Source organism: Dermacentor variabilis, chromosome 4, assembly GCF_050947875.1.
Source record: "Dermacentor variabilis isolate Ectoservices chromosome 4, ASM5094787v1, whole genome shotgun sequence".
In the NCBI taxonomy this organism is placed as follows: domain Eukaryota; kingdom Metazoa; phylum Arthropoda; class Arachnida; order Ixodida; family Ixodidae; genus Dermacentor; species Dermacentor variabilis.
In genome coordinates, this window is record NC_134571.1 from 135,181,726 (window position 1) to 135,201,183 (window position 19,458).

The window sequence follows — 19,458 nt, forward strand, 5'->3', positions numbered from 1 at the left end:
GCATTTCGCTACTACCACGTGCGTGTCAGCAGCTTACGCCTTTTGATTTTGACAGCGCCATCTCTCGGTCGTACACTTTAGTTCACGAAGCCACCACTACCCTTATTTTTGTTGACTGTGGAAGGTTCTCTTTACAGTTCTGCTTTAGGTTCTGTGGTACAGGCGGTCGGTATTCTGCAGGTTGACCTCCTCTGGCAGTCGGTACAGGTTTTGTGCGCGCTATGGAAGTACCGGGTTCGTTTCGTGATCGAGAGGCCGAGCGCCGAGCGAGAAGGACGGAGCAGCGACGCAAGCAGCGGCAGGTCGAGCGCGAGTCGACCGACCCCGAAATCGTCGCCAGGCGCCAGGCACGAGCTGAACAAGTCCGGCTAAAGGCGCGGGCTTGGCGTGCCCAGGAAACTCCCGAGGAACGTGCTCAGCGGCTTGCGACAATGCGGGTGTACCAGGCAAGACGGCATAGCTTAGAAACTCCTCAACAGCGTGAAGCCCGTTTGGAAGCCCATCGCATTGTCTTGCGCGAAGCCCGGAAGCGAAAGGCCGAACAGAATGCCCGGCTTCACGCGAGCGCCACCAATTTCATCGATAACCCTTTGGGGTACATATGCTCTGTGTGTGATCGTCTCTGTCATCTGCGAGACATCGTTTCCGTCAACGAGACGTGGGTTCCCGTGCTGGAGCAAATTTTTCCCGAGGCTGACGTTACCACCTTCAGCGTTTGCACCACCTGCCAAGGCTCACTTCGTAAAGGTGAGGTGGCGTCTTTCTCTACTTCCAACTGCGCAGTGCACGAAAAGGGAATAGCAAACATACGCTTGCGCCCGGGGCCGTACCCAGGAATTTGTTTCGGAGGGGGGTAGGGGGTGTATTTGGAAATATTTATCGTGTGTGAATCGAGCGCATCGCTTACATATAATAATTAGAGGGTACTTTTGAATTAGTTGTACCTAAATAAGTAAAGAAAAACTGATTGGTGTGTTCAATTGAAATTCTGGTTAAAGCAAGGAATAAAACTTTGGATTATAATGTCACCGAAGCCGGGGACACATAACCTGTTTTTCATGAGCGAAAGCTTCTTTTACCCTGCAATTACCGTGTAGTGCGCCTATGCATAGTAAAAGCTATGAGCAAGATAATTTTGCACACTCAGCAAAATGTGCTTTTCGTTGCAGTTCCAAACACCAGTTGCAAATTCTATGTAGATGAATGCATAGCTAGTCACATTCGTTTCCATCTGCATTCTTCCCAGCTACCAACTGCACAGAACGGAACTTCAGAGCCTTCTTCATGAACTTCCCGAACCCTACTCCTAGGAGATCTAAATTCACATAGCACCCTGTTGGGAGATCCGACTTGTGATGCGAGGAGTCGCCTAATAATTTCCTTCTTTTTTTTTTTTTGTAGGTGCATGCCTCCTTAGTAAAGAGTCAATCTTCTATAGCGTTGTACATGGAACATTCCCATCAATAGGCATAAGCATAGCATTAGGCAAGCTCATACCTTACGTCAAGTGGAATGTCATAAAGGGTCTGTTCGATTCGCCTGTACCACTGTGAACCAGTTCACGGCGGTCACGAGAAGTTCAGAAACTGTGCAGCTCGATTCCGGAGGTGCAGGCCCAGCAAAACACTCGAAACGAATGCAAAGGTGCAGACGCGGTGTAGGTGTTATGCTATGTCAGACTAATGTGCACGGAGTGCATAAGTTTGAGAGGTCCTGAACTGCAGGTATGATCGGTTTCTGGGGCGTAAATACATCAGACATGTGTAAGCGCGGTTTTAACGCTGCTCGCGCCCGTGTGCTGCGTCGTCTGCTGCGCCGCTGCTTCGCATCTGTATGCCTGCACCAAGTCGGCACCGACAGTGGAGCGGGTGCAGCAAAATCATGAACCAGCCCTGCGCCTTTTGAAACAAACGTCGTGGTTCTGCGGGCGCCAGCAATGGCGCCCGCAAACCCACAAACCCACAAACGAATGGCAGGGTGCAGCACCTCGCGAACTGGTTCAAGTGGTGCAGGCGAATCAAACATACCCAAAGAATCCATACAAAAGCGATCACTTTTCGGCTGTTCTAAAGCTAACGAGTTCCTAAATGGAAAGTCTATTCAAGAGACTGGACACGGTTTTACGAACTTCCGCAGTTGACCTGGGATGATGTTTGTGCCGTCAGTGTTGATGATGTAGTGGCATACTTAGCTGCATTTTTAATTGATGCCAAATCATTATCATAATGTGGGAATGCACCTTGCTCCTGTTTTCTCATCCCCCCATTAGCAGCAAGACTGACTGGACAGCCTGGCTCAGGTCCGGGTACGTCGACCGACAGCTTGAACTGGTGGACTGGGCGGAGAAGGCCAAGCAGGCCCAGGGCCTTACTTGAGCCCGATTCCTCAGCCACCTCCCCCGTTCCCCTTTCAATAAAGTTTACCACCACCACCATCAAAGCACACGGGGAAGAGCCACAAACAGCAATATTATTAATTTTGACTTCCTGCATGGAGCAACAAATCAGCTTATGTTGATCTTGTTCGAAATCTTATTGTGTATGTTTCCTGGTAGGGTCCTTAGTAAAAGCGAGTGAGAGCCACTAGAATGGTAACTGCTCTTGTCAAAGCAGCTGCACCATGCATAATAAGCTGAGCTCAGCCAATTGACTTGGACCATCTTCTCAGCATTCAAAATGTACAGATGCATGATGCAGGCATGCCCAAAGCCATGACCACTGCAAAGTATTGCTTTTGAAACAAGGTGCATGCTGTGAACAGCTGAGCTGTGAAAACAAAGCAGTTTTTTTTTTCCGCAGGAAGGAATGTTCGAAAGAAAGCTCAGGAGCAGTGCGCAAAGAAAGGCCAAGAATGCGAAGCAAAGGGTTCCACTACAGATGTGAAATCTCAAGACAACTTGTCAAATGAGCAGTGGCACGATGTGGCCACCATATCACGAGGAGCTGAGCAGAGAACGCCAAGCTGCCATCGACAACTTGTTTCCTTCTGCAGCAGACATCTTCGAACAGTGGACGTTAAAACTGCAATGACACCTTCCCCTCTAACCACCAGAAACACACAGACCGATAGTAAACACAAATGTAAGTTTGCCCAATCTTGCCTGTAGCGGGGATCTGCACTGGTGATCTTAATGCCTTCGTCGTGACCTTTCAGGGGTGCCAACCATGGGTCCTTCCGCCATCAAGAAAGATACTACTCTGGCAAGCACCTGTGAAAGCTCTAGTACCAGGATTTCAGCAGCAGAGTCTTACTCCTTGTCTGATTATGGCACACAGACAAAGTTTATGGAACACAAATGTAAGCATAGCTGTTCTCGCTGTCAGTGCTGATCATAATACTTCTTCACTATGTCTCTTTGCAGATGTTCAAACAGCATCATTTGTAGTGACAAGGGCAATACAAACGTGAGCTCGTCCATCCTCAATGTCTGTGACAGTGAAGATTGCAGCCTATCAAGGTATGTGGACTTATATGTGTGCCCGAGTTGCCAAGTTTTAATGCGACTAGCATTCTTAGGATACTTCATGCACTTCCCCGTATTGATGGATCTGACTGTTTTCCTTTCAGGCCAACTTAGGTCGCTAGATACATGCCACTTTTCAGAGAGCCTCTTTGATGCCAGCTTCACTCGCTTAGAACTAAGATGTGTGCGAGTTCTTGTTGACCATAAGCCAAGAGCTCGCTTCCTAGCACTGGGTATGTGCCACTGGATATGTGTCACTCTTAATAATAATCATTGTAACATATAAAACACTCTTCACCAATTACACACCCATAAGAAGAGATTGCTAACGCCAATCATCTCCAAAGGATGGATGCGCTGCCAGTCTTTAATATCTTAGTGTACTTGTAAATCGACCGCATGTGTAGCCCCTTTTGCTGTGTTCGTTTTGTATGGTGCCACCTTGACATACGGTAATTAATTAATTAGATTAAATATTAGTCAATCAAATTAAATGTTAAGTTATGCATATGCTTTTTCTTCACACACCCATAGATCAATAAATAAAGCAAAACTCACTCAGAGTTGCAATGACGAGACCTCGTCGAACTCACTTTGATTCAATTGTGCTTGGTCAGACTAGCAGGTTCACAGACTCATCCTCATTCAAATTCATGAATCACTAGCTCACTCAGACTTGGTATGAAGAATCAGAAACTCGCATGGGATTCACAGAATCAGGGGCTTGGATGGCGAGCTCGTGGTAACGGTACTTGCTCAAGTACGAGTAAAATGTATATGGTACAGTCCACTTCCATTCGACCTTAACAGGACTGCGAAATTAAACAAGATGCAGAAAGAACTTCAAAACACGCTGCTGATTCATTTGGCAGTATTTGCCTGATTCCAACATGCCCCCGAATGAAATGCATGCCTGCTTTCTATGTTTCTAAAGTAGAAAACTAATGTAGAGGTAACATTAAAGAACATAAAGTAGTAATCTAACGTGCACCTGATTTTTTTAGCAAGAAAAATGGAGTTTAATTTGTTGCACATGGGGCGTCTTATTTCTTTCCGAACTGTGGCACTACATTTTGCTGCGCAAGAATCTGCGCTCACAAGTCACTTAGCCTTGGCTCTGCAGCAAGATACTACTTAAACAGAGTATAATCTCGGAGGTCATGCCAAAGAGCCATGCTCAATGTTCTGGGTTCTGCATTAGGCGAGCACTAATGGTAGAATTTTTTTTTTAGTTCCAATGTTGCATCCACTCATATTTCAAACATGTAATTTTTCACAGAGGCAATATTTTATTTGCACTATCTAAAACTGGGCTTTCTACTTGTGCGAAATTTCATTGCAGCTGGCCTTTTTAAGCCCCAGTATCTTCCTTAAAATATAAGAGTTCCTGTAGCCTGTTTCACTGACAGTGCAATCTCCCTTGCTTGCAGTTGTAGGTTATCACTTGCAGCGACTTCACTCGCCGACATTAACCACAAGAAAGCATGTTAATATACCCTTCATGGGACCACCTGCAGGATTGGCATCCTGTTGCATCTCACACACAAGGCACAAACAGATGCTGCCGGATAGCTGCACCCAATCCAGCTGACTGACCAACATAAAAGGTATGGTCAAGTCCAAAATTTCACAGCCCCAATTGTTTGTACCAGTTTGTAAAACGTAGAAATTGGGTGAAGTACGAGAGACACTGTGCACTTGTCTTGCTCCATAGCGCCTAAAGGGCTTCGCATCATTTGCAGGTGTCTCAATGGCTCCGCAGAGTGGGGCTCACAGCATACACAGTGATGGCACTCCTCCAAATCCCAGGCTAGTGCAAATGAAAGCCTGGAAACCTTCCTCGGCGGCACTGGGATACACCAGTACATCATGTTCTGTGGGCCGTGATGATGCGACCGAACACGGAGCCTGCCAGCACAGCAGCACCACAAAGAACTTCTTACGCATCATGACCATCTTCTTTCCTCATATCTTTCTTTTAAATCCTGCTCCCATTCACCTAATACTCTCTCCATTCTTGTATTTGGACTGCAGGATTGTTAACTAGCAAGGCAGTTCCTGTGCCTACAACGCTTTTTCTCCCACCATTGTGCCTTTTTCTTTGTTTGCCTGATGCGTCAGCTCAAATATGTGGCCACTTACATGCCTGCCAACTCTCGCATGTTTTTAATAAGGTTTGCTAATGTAGTTGCATCAAGTTTGACAAGGAACTTGTTCTATTCTTGCAAAAGTTTGAAACGTGTTGAAAGACTGCAAGGACTAGTAAGTCAAGATTGCCTGCAAAATAAAAATAATTGTTGGATGGTGCCTGTGCTGCCCTCTTATAAGAACACCATATGCCAGAGAGGTGCTTGCTTTCAAGATTGTGATACAGACAAGTTCCCAAAGCCAGCCAAGCCACCCACAGCAAGTTGCTGAAATAGTCACTATAGTCTAAAAACTGTGTTGTCAGTCTCTGCTGTTTCAAATTTGCTGCAGCTTGTGTGCTGCGTATAAAGGGGAACAATTGTTAATCAAATGTGTATATGTATCCTACAAAAGGCTTGTGCTCAGAGCAAACCTATTTAAAAAATGTGTGCTATCCATTGTCATATCTGTGGGATATTTACGAATTAAAACTTCACATGCACCTATTACTCATTAACTGCTATACTGCAAACAGAGCACTGTAAAGCAAGAGCGATTTACTCGCAGTACAAAAAACATTGACGTTTACAGAAGTATTTTAAGCGCATGTGAGTACGACGGCCAGCAGTTCCTGTTGTTAGGTGTCAATCTGCTCAGATTGCAGCACAGCCACAGTGCTTTCATTGCATGCATGGCATTGGTTAACCAGCACATGTTAGTCGTGTAGAAATAAGGTTAGTCTAGATATGACGAGCTTGCTTATCAAGAAACTTAGGAGAATGCACCTGGCAGCTGCAGAGAGTCAATGTATGGCAATGTTCTGACACATCCACCTTCTAGATATTAAAAACGCACTGGTTTGTACAAGCAAGTACTATATAAAATTGTTTAAAGCACTCTGATGCTTGCCAGTACTTTTTGCAGGATTTAGAAGGTGTGGACCTTCACTTCATCCAAAGAGATGAAAAGGCAAATACTAAGTCAATGTGGACTGTTTAAATACCATTCCAGAAACATTGCAATGCTTGTTTTGTGCCAAAGATATACTTAGTTTACAAAGTTGCATCTGAAGGGACCGAATACCTTTTTTTGAAATTCAAATCTCCTGCCATCAAACCGGGGGAGTGGTGACATTGCATACGCCATCACCACTCTTTGCTGCTGGCGGTGAGTAAAATGGTGCCCGACAGACGGCGGTACTGAGCCAAGACAAAGCGGCGCATTCACTGCTGCAGCTGCTTTTTGGTCAAGTGGCATGGACCATTTGGGCACCCCGCGACATCACATGGAAGTTGAATTCCCTGCCACTTGCACTTTGTGCGAGTTTTGCAAGCCAGCAAAACCAGCACAGCTCTATGCGAACGCGTGGGCACGCAGAGTCGAGTGATAATGAAACCTTTCGACCGCCCGGGTGTCAAGGGTAATTTCAATGCATTCCTTTTTTCTAAAAATGATACAGAACTGGACAAGTAGCATTTTATTTTGTCTCGCAATACAAGGATGCTTTTTGCAATAAGTGGTTGAGTACTACTGGCAGAATTTAACTGAGGGGTGCTTTCGTCATCGGGTAAGTACTTGAATTTTCTGGGGGAGTTTTCAATCGTGTCCTGCATTTACCTCAATTTCATTATTAGGGCTATGTTCATGATAATATTGACACCTTAGAGATTCTCGAGCACTTTAGCTTGACCTAATATTGCCTTAACTGTCCCTTTAAGCTTCAACCTTGAAACACAAACTGGGTCTGTCTGACCAATTGTACCTTTTCTCGGACAAACTCACCCAGTTTGCGCACACTTTTGCTTGCTTGCCAGAAATGAGCTGCATCTGTAAGCAGGACTGCGGATCAAACGGTTGGGCTTGAACACTTGATTTTATTATGCCTTTTGCATTATCTTCCTTATCACATGTTTGGGCAAAATCAATTTAACATTTACATAGTCTCAGGGGATGCCTCAATTTCCAAGCAAGTGGCATCAATATATGATACATTGTCATTATAATACGCATTACATGTACAGTTGAGCCTTGTTGCAGCAAAGCTGCATCTCGCACGTAAATATCTTCATTATGTCCAATATTATAATGATGTTTTCGCTGCAGGCTGATATTGGTGAAGAACATTTTAGATTAACTTTGTTACAACCGTAAGTGATCATATTAAGGTTTGACTAGTATTATCAGGGCCTCATGAAGGAGGAGTTTGCAAACTTTCTGGCTTACCAAGCCTCTTATCACTCCAGGAGAAGCTGTTTTTGTATTGGACAAGCATAACTTAGTTTTACCTTTGAGTGCCTTTAAAGGGCCCCTCACCAGGCACCAGAGAATATTTTGGCTCGATGTTGTATGTCCTCTAGGGAGCGTTCTGCCACAAAAATTTTTCAAATTGGCTCATTAATAACAGAGATAGAAATATTTCAGTGCTGCAAACCTATGATTTCAGAAAGTGAACTCCACTGCATAGCGAGACACTCTCCACTCGCCCCGTCTAGCCTCCACAAGCGAAATTCTTCCCTGCGTTCTCCCATACCGGACCTCGAGGATCGTGTGACGCATATGTCATGGGCCCCGCCTTCATTTCTTTTTCTCCTTACTTTTTTGCAGCGCTGCACACTTCTGCTGACAGCATTGCACGCAGGCTGTTATGTCTTGTTTCGTGCAGCGCACGATTTTCCGCGCTGTGCACAAGGATATGACTAGTGGTATAATTCAGTGCTCCACGAATACTGAGGCAGAACAAGCGGATCGCAGAGCATGATCACACACTGGAACACGGTATAAAATGGCAGTTTCGATACCTGCGCACGTGGCTGCACAACCGTGGAAACAAGCAGACGAAGCGGAAGTGCATCTCTCTTGCTACGGTGCGAAGTAAAACAAAAAAATACGCAGACATTCCGTTTGTGCGTTTTATTTCTCAAAACTTCAATTCGTCAATTCAAGCAACAGATCACACAAATAACAGATGTTGCCTTGAATAATTCTCGAAGACGTGTAGACATGAGCGACGTCACACTGCGGACACGAGTACATAGGCACAGGGACACGACTACGTCATCGTCCTGCTTTGAGCATGGTCGCCGTGAGGGAAAGGGAAAACGGCATTCGGATTGAAATTTCAGACCTTTCCGCGGCACGTAGCGATGTAATTCTTTGCATTAGCACGCATTATATGCTCTGAGATTGTCAGCTCAAAATGGCCAGACCTGTTGAGGGACACTTTAAAGTGCTGTGTTTATACATAATCCCCAGAGGGCGCTACAGGCTTTGCAATACGTGTACAAGTATGGTCTCCATGCCTGCATCACATACTAAATAGCTGCATTCAGTCGTGGAAAAATCAGTTCACAATAAACTGCCATTTTCATATCCTTTGTAATGACAACTAGAGCATAAAGAAGCACAACACTGAATAATGGTCACTGTCAAGGTGAGCACACTGTCTCGAAGAAGTTGTAAAGCCATTAGTGCCAAGTAACACGCACATGCCACGCACAGCTTCCGAGAATGTTCAAAACACACAACACCTGGCAGCCGTTTACTCACTTCAGGGATTGCCACCACAACTTCCATGCTTACAGCGCACATGAGTGAAATAAGTACACCACGTGGCAAACATGCGGGAGCACACAGCACAGTATGGCGTACCCTTCTTGTGACAGCGCATGTGACTTGCAGCCGCCGGCCTGTTGGCAAACGTGGCTGAACAAACGTTGCACTTGTATGGCCGTTCACCAGCGTGCCGGCGAACGTGGACTTGCAAAGTGCGTTTGTCGGCAAATGAGATGGAACACGAATCACATTTGTAAGTCCTCTCATTCAAGTGGCACCGTTGAATGTGTGAGAGGAGATCCTTCCCGTTGATGAATGCTGATTTACAGATGTTGCACATGAACTGCTTCACATCCACATGCCGCAGCACATGCCTCATGGCCAAAGAGTGGCTGCCGTCGAGGGTGTACTCGCAGAATGGACACGTTCTTGGCATTTTCTCGACATGAGTAGCGAGATGGGCACGCGTTGCACTCCAGTCTGCACAAGGTTGCGAACACAGGCTGCAATAATATGGCTTCGGCCACGAGCACGTCTGTACATGGCAGGTCAAGCCACTTAAATCGTGAAATTCAAGAAAACAACATCCGCAGGCGTAGGTGACAATTGCTGACCCTGCCACGACGACAATAGGAGAGTGTCCCTCTTTGCTCCGAGATGCATGGAAAATATGGTCAGCTGCAGTGGGAGGTTTAGCAGCTTGTTGCATTTCACAGGTAGAACTCTTTGAATTTCTTGGGGTTAGAGATTCCACTGAAACAGATGAGAAAAGTTACTTTATTATGGTGCAAAGGTAGTTTCAATGTGAAGGAGTACACCTTTGGTTCTGAGAATTGAAGGCTATGGTACAATGTGTCATTAACCGACACTAATATGCATGCGTAAAAAAAAGAAAAAGGAGCCTGCCAGAACGCACCAACATCCCACGGAAGGACAAGTTAAGGGCGAGCATGGGTCTTGGAGACAAAGTTCACAAACAAATAATTTGTCATTTGTGTTGTTATTCTAATCCCCATATCATGGTGCATGCACCTGCTGGCAAAAAACTAGCTCGAAATGATATGTCTTTGAGTAAGAAAGCACTCTATTTCTCCTGTGAAATGCTCAGTTTTGCCAATGAAAGTACTGAACTGACCCATTTTGTGTTGCCCACCATTCTAAAAGCATCTATCATAGCCAGGCCATCTCGGTCTTGTTTGAAAGAGCATCTTTGCAGCTTGCTTTCCTGCCTTCAATGCTGCTTCAGAAGAAAACTACTTGGTTTTGTAGCATATCATTTTTGCAGTCAATGATTTTTTTTTCATTTTTCTAGAAAAATGTGTTGGCCAAGTCTGAAATGTTGGGAGCAGTACTGTGTCCCTGCTACTAATTCAATCCTACTGATTTCGTCGATAAATTTTATGATATCGTGTTTTAGGACACTGCTACATTTTGAAATCTCGTAGAAATCGCCAATAAAATTTCATTTTTTCAAAGTTGCAAATTCAAAACTTCGGCTAATACACAGATAGAAAAGTTGATGTGCAGACTTGCACTTTTTGAACATTCAGGAACATAACTGCTTAATTTTAGCTCACTTGGTGCAGCACATCTTTTGCAAGTCACAACCCAAGTTTATAACACAAACATAACCAACTTATTTTAGGTTGAGTTAGTTATGTAGGGTGTTAGTTTAAGAAACCCGTTTCTTCTAGAAACTTAAAAATATCGTCTAGTGAAACAAGTGCATTTTCAGCTAGGATCAGGGAGGGATGAAGTGGTCTTAGTGTTTTGTAAAGTGCATAAAATATTTGTCCTTATCCCTCCAATGCCGGACATGTTATTAAAATGCGATTCATAGTTCGAAGTTCTTGGCATTGATTACAAACCATTGTTTTTCATTTTTCAATAAAATGTGCATTGCATGTGTGTGTCCAATACAAACACAACATAGCATAACTTCCATGAAATATTTCTGGTAGTATGATATATTCCACTCTTGCAGCATGGGCTTTACTATATGCAGTTTGTTGACTTTACGGTCTAAATCCTTTTACCACTTTGAGGTCGTCGTAGCACGGGTCATTCGGGCACAGTCCTTGAATGGAAAAAGATTTGTTTCTGACCGTGGTGCTCAGCTCGACCCCCGAAGACCAACTTTTGGCCATCCAGCAAGCCCACAATTCCGCCAGAGCCCAAGGGCTTCTGGCCGCCATCTAGGCGAGGTTGGCCCCCCACCAATCTCCCGGCTACATAACTAATAGTTATTTCTCTCTCTGTTAGTCTTTCATGGGCTGTCATTGCTGGATATTTATCCACCTTTTCATTTCCCGGGATTCTGACATGGTTTCAAACACAACAGAGACAATTTATCACGATTTTCACTTTCGCTAAACATTCTCAGGATGCCGCTGAAAAGAGGCTTGCACTCCGATTTTCTATGGAGAGAATTAAGTGAACTGAGAGAATCTGCGTAGACAACTTTTTTATAATCTCCTATTACTATTTTTCTGAAGCCATAAGCAAGGCATATACTTTGCCTGTAAAAACTGAAGCAAACTGTGGCAACCCAAGACAATTTTCCCAGAGTTCCGATACGACTGTGCTTCCAACATGTTTATTTCCCATCAGTGTAAGACTCTGTGTAATCATCATATTTTTCTTGTAATTCTTAGACATCATACCACGGGGGCAGTCTGTTTGGTCTTTCGGCGACCCTAAGGGCTTCGCTTGGAACATTGTAGTTTCGACACATTTCTTCGAAACGAAGGATAAGTGGTTTCACGCTATGTGGTTTGTTGGTATAGTAGTACATTCTGTTCATGGTGTAAGTGACGAGTGTGGCATATATGATTAGGTAGAGCTGCGATTCTGAGTATGTATGAAATTGTGAACAAGGTTCTTTGGTGCTCCAAATAGGGTTCGTTACTTTCTACTGGTGCGGTCCTGTACACAGCAGTTGCTAAGCATATTCCGTGATTGTGTGTGGGACCAGACGTTTGATGTATGACTGCCTTGCTGACCCATAAACTATGCAGCTGTAGTCAAGAATGCTCTGCAGGATAGAGCAGTAAATACATAAGAGACATGTTCAGTCAGTGCCCCAATGCGTATGTAACAGGACCTTCAGGACGTTAAGTCCTTTGTTTGCATAAGTTTTTACGCTGTTAATGTAATGTGGGCAATGAAATTTAGTTTATTATCAAAAATTATTCCTACAAATTTTTGTTTGTGCTTTACTGGAAGTGGGCTTTGGTTTAATGTGAGATCTGGGTACAAAAATTTGTGTACAAAAACGGAATCCATTTTTAACGGTCCATTGTGTAAACTTGTTCATTGTTATCTGTATTTGCTTTTCAGATGTAGACATACTCGAGGCACAGCATGCCATTTGAAGGTCGTCGACGTATAAAGAGGACATAATGTTGGATGGTATAACTGAATTTATGGAGTTTATCTTCACCACAAAAAGTGCAGTGCTTAATACGTAACCCTGTGGGACGCCGTTTTCTTGGACAAAGATTCAGGAAAATGTTGCACCCAGATGGACTTGAAATGCTCAGTTTCATAGAAAATCGACCAGACATTGAGCATTCCTACTGTTGCTACATATTGTAAAATACTATACCTTCATATGAAGAAGGGGGGTTAACTGAGGGGCCTGATTTTTATTAGTCATATCATAAGAAGCCAACAAACACTGACACCAAGGACAACATAGGGGAAATTACTTGTGCTTAATAAATGAATTAAAGAAATGATGAATTAATGGAAATTAAAGTGGATGAAAAAACAACTTGCCGCAGGTGGGAACCGAACCCACAACCTTCGCATTTCGCGTGCAAAATGCGAAGTTGCTTTTTCATCCACTTTTGTCAGAGGCCACAATCACTATGTTTGGGCACTTAACGCACGGCATGTTAAGTACTGTCGGCACCAATGAGGAGCCTTGACAAAAACGGATTGCAAAAGAAATCCTTGAACAATATGGCTCCAGGATTAGTTTCACACGAAGCAACTTAACGTGCTGAGACACTCTGAAGCAATGGTGCATGCTGTGTGAAGGAGCTGGTTAGAACTCGGGCACAAAAAGTTGAATGTACTTCTCAAACCTCTGTTTTGGTCTGAAACAAAAATGTTTGCTATAACCGAATTGGAAGGAATTAAAGTAACACTAGGGCTACGACAGATGACGTAGTGTGGGACCCCGGATTAAGTTTCACTCCCTATGGTTCTTTCCTGCGCACCTAAATTTAAGTACATGAATATTTTTGCATATTGCTCTATTGAAACGCAACCACTGTAGCCAGGAATCAAACCCGCGAACTTCTGCTCAGCGGAAGAATGCCACCATGGCGACTGAATTGCAAGGAAAGCCACCACAAAAATCATCTTGGATTGCTGCCCTGCTTTCTTTGCATCTTGAAATACGTGGTGGAGACATTCTCGGCAGGTGTGTAATTTAGCAAGACTGACAATTGACTAGTTTGTGACGGTTCATCTTGACATTGTTCTTTGTCATGGTACAGTACAACAGAATTTTGGCAGATGTGTGTGAGTGCATGCATGTGCATGTTCACTTTCAAATAAATGCACATACCTACAAATGAAGTGACATGCCATCTTCCTTCAGTCTCCTATCTTGCATGTGCTGCATACTTCCACTTAATGTGTACAATTTGTTCTGATTAGGCCCAGAATAAATTCTGTATTTAAATGCATAATGGTGCACCTTTTTTTGGCAACGGCTGTTCCACCAGCAAAGGAGTAATATGGCAGTCAGTTGGATCTTCCCACTGCGTAGACCTGGAGACCCCCCATTGAAGTACTCCTGCCTGAGTTGACTTGGACATGCCCACAGTAAAGAACCACGTGGACTTGACAGCAACCACAGCCTTCAGGTCGCACTGTGAATCGGCATCCGCGTGCATCACCATGGCGGCCAGCAAGTACTGATTTGTGCCCGCTGCTAGGAGGAAGCTGCTCCTTGTCTGTCTAAAAAAAAAAAGGATAAGGGCAACTATGTAGCAATATAGTAAAGCACAGCTGCCAGATGAGCAGGACAACGCAGTTACGAGGCACAGAAACACAACAACAATATTCATGTGCTTGTGATGATTTTCTAAGAATCCTGGGAGGCCTTACTACACAATCCAGACAGCAAGAATCAATGAGAACTCATCAGCCAAGCTCTTGCTGCCACCGAGTCCTTTGGGATCCCGACTGACGGATAGAGGCGCTGCAGAGGAAGACCACCTTCTGTGGTGTTGACTGGTGGAAATAAATGTTATATCACTCTCTTCTACCACTGAAACTGCACCTCCAGGGGTTTCTTAGAAAAAAAACACAGCAGTTAAAGAAAAAGACACACAAAACCAAATATAATTCTTTTCTAGTTTTTTTTTTGCCCTATTAATTTTTTTTTGTCAACTGCTAGACATTTCACTTACCAATATAGGGCCACCACCTTTGCTGAGAAAAAAGCGGGAACCGGAGAGGGAAGTGTTTTTTTTCCCCCGATAAGTAATGTATGCAATTAAAAATTCAAACAAAACAAAAAGAAGTGGCCATACCCCACCCCGATGGGAGCTTTCCGCAAATGAAAATCATTATTCAAAATTTGGTACACCTTCCAGAGTAAAAAATAAGGGAATAAAATATGCAGATCCAACAGACATCTTGGAATCTATGCAAAGCGAAACTTTCACGAAACGTTTAATCAAATGCCAAAAGTTTGCCTTCATTTATGCGTCTTTGGCGTAAAAGAAAATGGCATGCACGCATGTGCCCTCAAGCACTCGCGCTATGTGATGCGACACTACACAGTGATAATCTCAGAGCTGTTGGTATCGGCATGATGGGAGTATAGGTGCAATTGTGGTTTAACGCTTCAAGCATCAAGCTGCTCTACTGCACTCAAACAAAATTACGCCCTTTGTGTTGTATCTTGCCACACAAAAATAAACATCATCTGTATTGTCTGCATTTCCTTTTCTTTAATGCTGCGAGCCCGGTATTTCTCAGTAACGAACAGCATGTGCATTATCAGCATGACATAGCATTCCCAACAGGAAAGTAGCGGGCGCAGCATTTTCAAGAAAGGAAACGCAAGCAAGGCAGATGACAATTACTGTTGTATGGAAGATATACACCCCAAAGGGTGTACCTTTGTTAAGAGTGCGGGGGGCCGAGGTTCGATCTCACCATCGGGCACGTAATTCAATTCTTTTTCAAGTGTGAGCTACTTGGTAAGAGAGCAGCAGCGCTCACAGTCGGGAAAGTCCGCCTGAATTCACGAAGAAAGCTTCACTTTATAAAAAGACCAGCAGGTGGTAAAGCAAACAGGCTGCTCTGTGTCGTTTCCTTAATCTAGAATTGTGTGTCTGGGGGTGGAGAACAAACAATGTGCGGCTATATTGCTCAGGTGGCCAAAACTGGCTGTGCTAGCTGACGAAATAAGCGCCAGCAACGGTGGCTGCCAGGAATGTGTCGGACAGAAACAGTTGTGCTTGGACTTGTAGGAGAAAGCACAGAAGAGAAAAGTGAAAGGAAGGACTGCTCAGTCTTGCAATTTTGGACTACACGACAGTTAAAGGAATTGGAAATAAATCTGCTTGTGCCAATTCAGTTGTTTGCTATGTATAAATGCCTGACATTGGTTGAAGTGCATGTGCTTATTTAAGGAAAACTGACAAATCATGTGCCGGTAAAGGAAGAGCAAGTGGCAACTAGTGGCCAATTACCCTCTTGAGTATGTGCCATGTTTGAAGGAATCAACATTAACAGAACAGTTCTAATCCTAAAATATTTGAAGGTCAGACAGCAGTATAGTGGAGCTCATTTCTCCTGATGCTAGAAACTCATGTTTTCATGTTGGGCATTTATACAATCAGCAATGCTTCAGACATGTTTCTTGCACCAGTTTTACCATTCCTAGGCAAATTTGAGGAAATTTTTCATAATCTTAGACAGGTCTGCCATGCACGAGTTTTGGCAATGACACCTCACGACTACGGCAGAGAAGCAGCTCAGGAGCATCTAGCCTTTTGGCTGCTGTTTTATCTTTCATGTGGCGCATCTTTCACCTTTTAGCAGGCACTCTGCAATAGTTTCCAGTCTCAACTAAGGGGCCTTTTAAATAAACAGATTAGCTGACTGGTGGTAGGATCTGAACTAGGGTCACCAGCGCAACTACCCAAGAGGCCACAGACTAGGCAAAAAAATAACAAACTTGCCTTACTCCTGCCCATGCATAAGCTAGTGCTTTGAAACAGTTGCCGCATGCGCCATGTCACATAGCAACAATTTTCTACCTACCCTCGTCACGATAATTTTCCCCATCCTTCACTGTGCCAGTTCGCCCTTTGATACACCATGTGACACTGCACCACATTAGCACATGAGGCTGTAAAATTCCATCATTGCTGTACAATAACTCAGTTACCATGCACTGGTCGTTACTATGCCATCCACATCATGGAACCTGAAAATGATCTTAGACAGCTAGGTATCTGCAAAATGCTTCCCATCACATTGTTCCCTTTTTTTTTATTTCTATTGGTAGCGTAGAGCTCCTGCATGCCAGCCTCGTATTTTCATCATAAACTCCAACTAGTCCGAATTTCTTCATCTTTCAGAATCGCAAGGCCTTTCATCACTTCTTTGCACCCGCCTCAATTGTCATGCTGGAAGGTCACCAGATCACTCTTCGTGGCTTCTTTGAGCATACCATTCGCCGCACCACAGCCATGCTGCTCGCACCTCCGGAGTTCTGTGAAGGCACCGCCTCGTTTCCCTCAGTTTGTCGGGCCTTGTGCGCTGGGATGTCTGCGGAACTCAGTATGTTCTTTGGCGGAGTCACCGAAGAAATGAACTCTCTGAAGCGCATCCAGTTGCATCACGTCATCATGCGAGTTCGCACACTTCAGTCATGGCAATTCCTGCAAAAGGGCTCATATGCGCACTCCACTTCTGCATAGAGAACACTGATACGACTCCAATCGATAGGGTGTGAACTGGTCGCAGCACGCGATCCGGTGCTGAACAGCTCTGCAAACACTGAAATCACTGTCAAATCGTGCTGGTCATTGAGCACAGGTGCCTAGGGTGTGCTTGAAATCCTTGAATACTCGCGTCTGAGCTACAGTTGCTTGATTCATTTCAACAGGAATGAGGGACAACTGAATGGCAACAAGTACTACTCAGTGCAGTGGTGTGGTTTCTCTGGTAGACCGTGTCCACTCGTGGCTGTTGTCACGTCGGCAACTGCAACGTTAAGGGTGTTCGCGTGCAAACCTGGACAAGTTGCTAGACGAGAAGTGTAAGCAGTCCAGGCATTGCATACACAAGGGCCCGGTGGCACCTACAACAACAGTGTCATATGAATGGCATTCAGTGGCAAAACACCTTATACTAGAAGGTGAAGCCATGGCACCAGTTGTTTTGAGCACTAAAGCATACAGGGTTTTATTGAGCACTGATACAATCTCGACCGAGTGAGGTGGGTCGTCACTGCAAGAATCAGAAGACGGAAACAAAGGCGGGAATCGTGATAAAAAAAATGTATTTACTTCATTGGCTTCTCAGTTTCAGTTTCATTTCAGTTTCTAACTACGGGACCTCCTTCTGTATATACTCATCATGTAATTATCGCCATTTTTGTCACGAATAAAACTAATTCTGATTGGTACACGGTTGCGACTCTATCCGTGTCATGAGCAGTTTTGCCTAACACGGGGACTAGGACGGCTTTATTTAAATAACGCCTCGCGGTCTTGTGGTAGTCTATGTCTCCTTGGGAAACTTGGGGAACTTGTAGAAGTGTCAGTGCGTTTGTCAGTTCCTGAAGTCAATGACTACTACCCCTTCGCGTCTTCTCCTTTGGGTCCTCCCCTTTGTGTCTGCTCGGGCCGTAGAGGGGCGACACTTTTTCGGGGAAGAAGGCAATTATATCGATATGGGAAGGCACGCTGGAATGTTCCCACACTTGAGAGGTCTAAGTCCAGGCTGAACATAACAGTCTTTTCGGGGATGAGGGAAGTCCTCTTGACAAGGGAAAGCACACTGGAATGTTTCCCACACTTAAGAGGTCAATCATAACAGCACTGTTGTGTCCCGCCATCAGGCATTCGCGAGTTGTGGTAACACATGAATACGAGCACTGTCCTTGAAGCTAGACATTTTGACAGAATTGCCTGTCTGGTTGGGAAATTTATTAGCACTTTCAGAGTGACCCTAACCAAATAAGTGAATTTTATTTGCTCGACGTGTCAGGGCCTACTCAGCTCCTTCAAAAGTGGGTAACATAAACCGCGTGAAGGGTAGCTTACCCTCCGTGTATATACACGGCCTTGGCGACATGACGAAAAGAAGAAAAGGACGCCCAGCCAGGTAGACTCCCGCTCGAGGTCGCCAACCCCAAAACGTCTGCGCTCGCCCGTAAACCCCCCCCCCCCCCCTTCCCTGAACGGCACTCTCGCGGGTCAAGCACCCAGCACCGGTCATCATCCCAGCCGACCTGCACCAATGCAGCCATGTCACCCTTCCGCTCCCCCCCCCCCTTCCGTCTGTGAAGTGTCTCCCCACCTTCCGTACTCTCCCCTCCTTTTTTACAAAAGACCCTTTAAAAGCTGCACACCGCCACTCCCGAAGAATAACCCCTGAATAAAGAGCCGAATAGGCTCCCAAACGTCGCGCTAATAAAATTCACTTATTTGGTTGGAGCCAGTCTGAAAGTCCTAAGCACTGTCATCAAAACACTGCACACCTGTCCTCTGCAGCTAACTGGGAATAACACAGGCTGAAACATGAAACAACCACTACTACTTCGTGACGAAACCATTCAGCTAGGCCGCAATTTTACCTTGTCTCCAGTACAGGAAAGGCGTTAGGATAATCCTTCTATCATTTTCCCCGTGTCGAAAGAAAAGTCAGAACTCTGCCCGGACTGACTGTCCCCTGTGATGACAAGGGTTGCCCAGAAATTCTCTGCATACCTGCCTGCATAAAGGACTGGGAATCTGAGGGTGCAGCAAGTACCACTTGTAAAGTTAGTCGCTGTCTAGTGACGGAAACGGGGATCACGGGGTGTACACGTACCCGCGATACAACGTACTGTTAGGGTGGCTAGAATGGGGAGGTGTGAAGACCGGCCTCCGGAAGCTGGCCCCAAAACGCGTTCCTGCCGCGTGACGGCGCTGCCGGCCGGGGCGCCGTTTAGGGCGCCGTAGTTTCTCGCGGCGTCTGCATACCTCCGGGCGGGAAAATGATTTGGTAGCGCTTAGTTTTTGCGTTTGAATGCGTTAAAATCTGACCAGACTTTTTTCTCTACATTGTAG

General features: G+C 44.9%; 1 protein-coding gene and 1 long non-coding RNA gene across 6 annotated transcripts; one reads left to right on the forward strand and one right to left on the reverse strand.

Annotated features, from left to right (window-relative positions):
• The first annotated feature begins 101 nt into the window (after positions 1–101).
• On the forward strand, positions 102–5,660 carry LOC142579810 (uncharacterized). 4 transcript variants are annotated; one of them, XM_075690390.1, is made up of 7 exons: positions 102–747; positions 2,799–3,080; positions 3,154–3,297; positions 3,362–3,457; positions 3,568–3,696; positions 4,894–5,070; positions 5,206–5,660. In XM_075690390.1, the coding sequence occupies exons 1-4, from the start codon at positions 222–224 to the stop codon at positions 3,406–3,408; spliced, it is 999 nt and encodes a 332-aa protein (XP_075546505.1). In that variant the 5' UTR covers positions 102–221; the 3' UTR covers positions 3,409–3,457; positions 3,568–3,696; positions 4,894–5,070; positions 5,206–5,660. The 4 variants fall into 4 exon arrangements, with proteins under 4 accessions (XP_075546505.1, XP_075546504.1, XP_075546507.1 ...); XM_075690389.1 differs by lacking the exon at positions 3,568–3,696; XM_075690392.1 differs by lacking the exons at positions 2,799–3,080; positions 3,568–3,696.
• A 3,286-nt stretch (positions 5,661–8,946) lies between these two features.
• On the reverse strand, positions 8,947–19,232 carry LOC142579811 (uncharacterized). Of its 2 annotated transcripts, none has more exons than XR_012827462.1 (3): positions 18,984–19,232; positions 13,854–14,112; positions 8,947–9,895 (listed from the first exon to the last, which is right to left on the reverse strand). It is a non-coding gene; the product is annotated as an uncharacterized LOC142579811 (long non-coding RNA). The 2 variants fall into 2 exon arrangements; XR_012827461.1 differs by having other exon boundaries at positions 13,854–14,116.
• Between the last annotated feature and the right edge of the window lie 226 nt (positions 19,233–19,458).

Excerpts from the sequence above, each read along its gene's own strand:
- LOC142579810 (XM_075690390.1), top strand. The coding sequence starts at position 222 with ATGGAAGTACCGGGTTCGTTTCGTGATCGAGAGGCCGAGCGCCGAGCG. Across the intron at positions 748-2,798 it reads CCAAGGCTCACTTCGTAAAG|GAAGGAATGTTCGAAAGAAA; the intron begins GTGAGGTGGCGT and ends TTTTTTCCGCAG. Across the intron at positions 3,298-3,361 it reads AAAGTTTATGGAACACAAAT|ATGTTCAAACAGCATCATTT; the intron begins GTAAGCATAGCT and ends GTCTCTTTGCAG.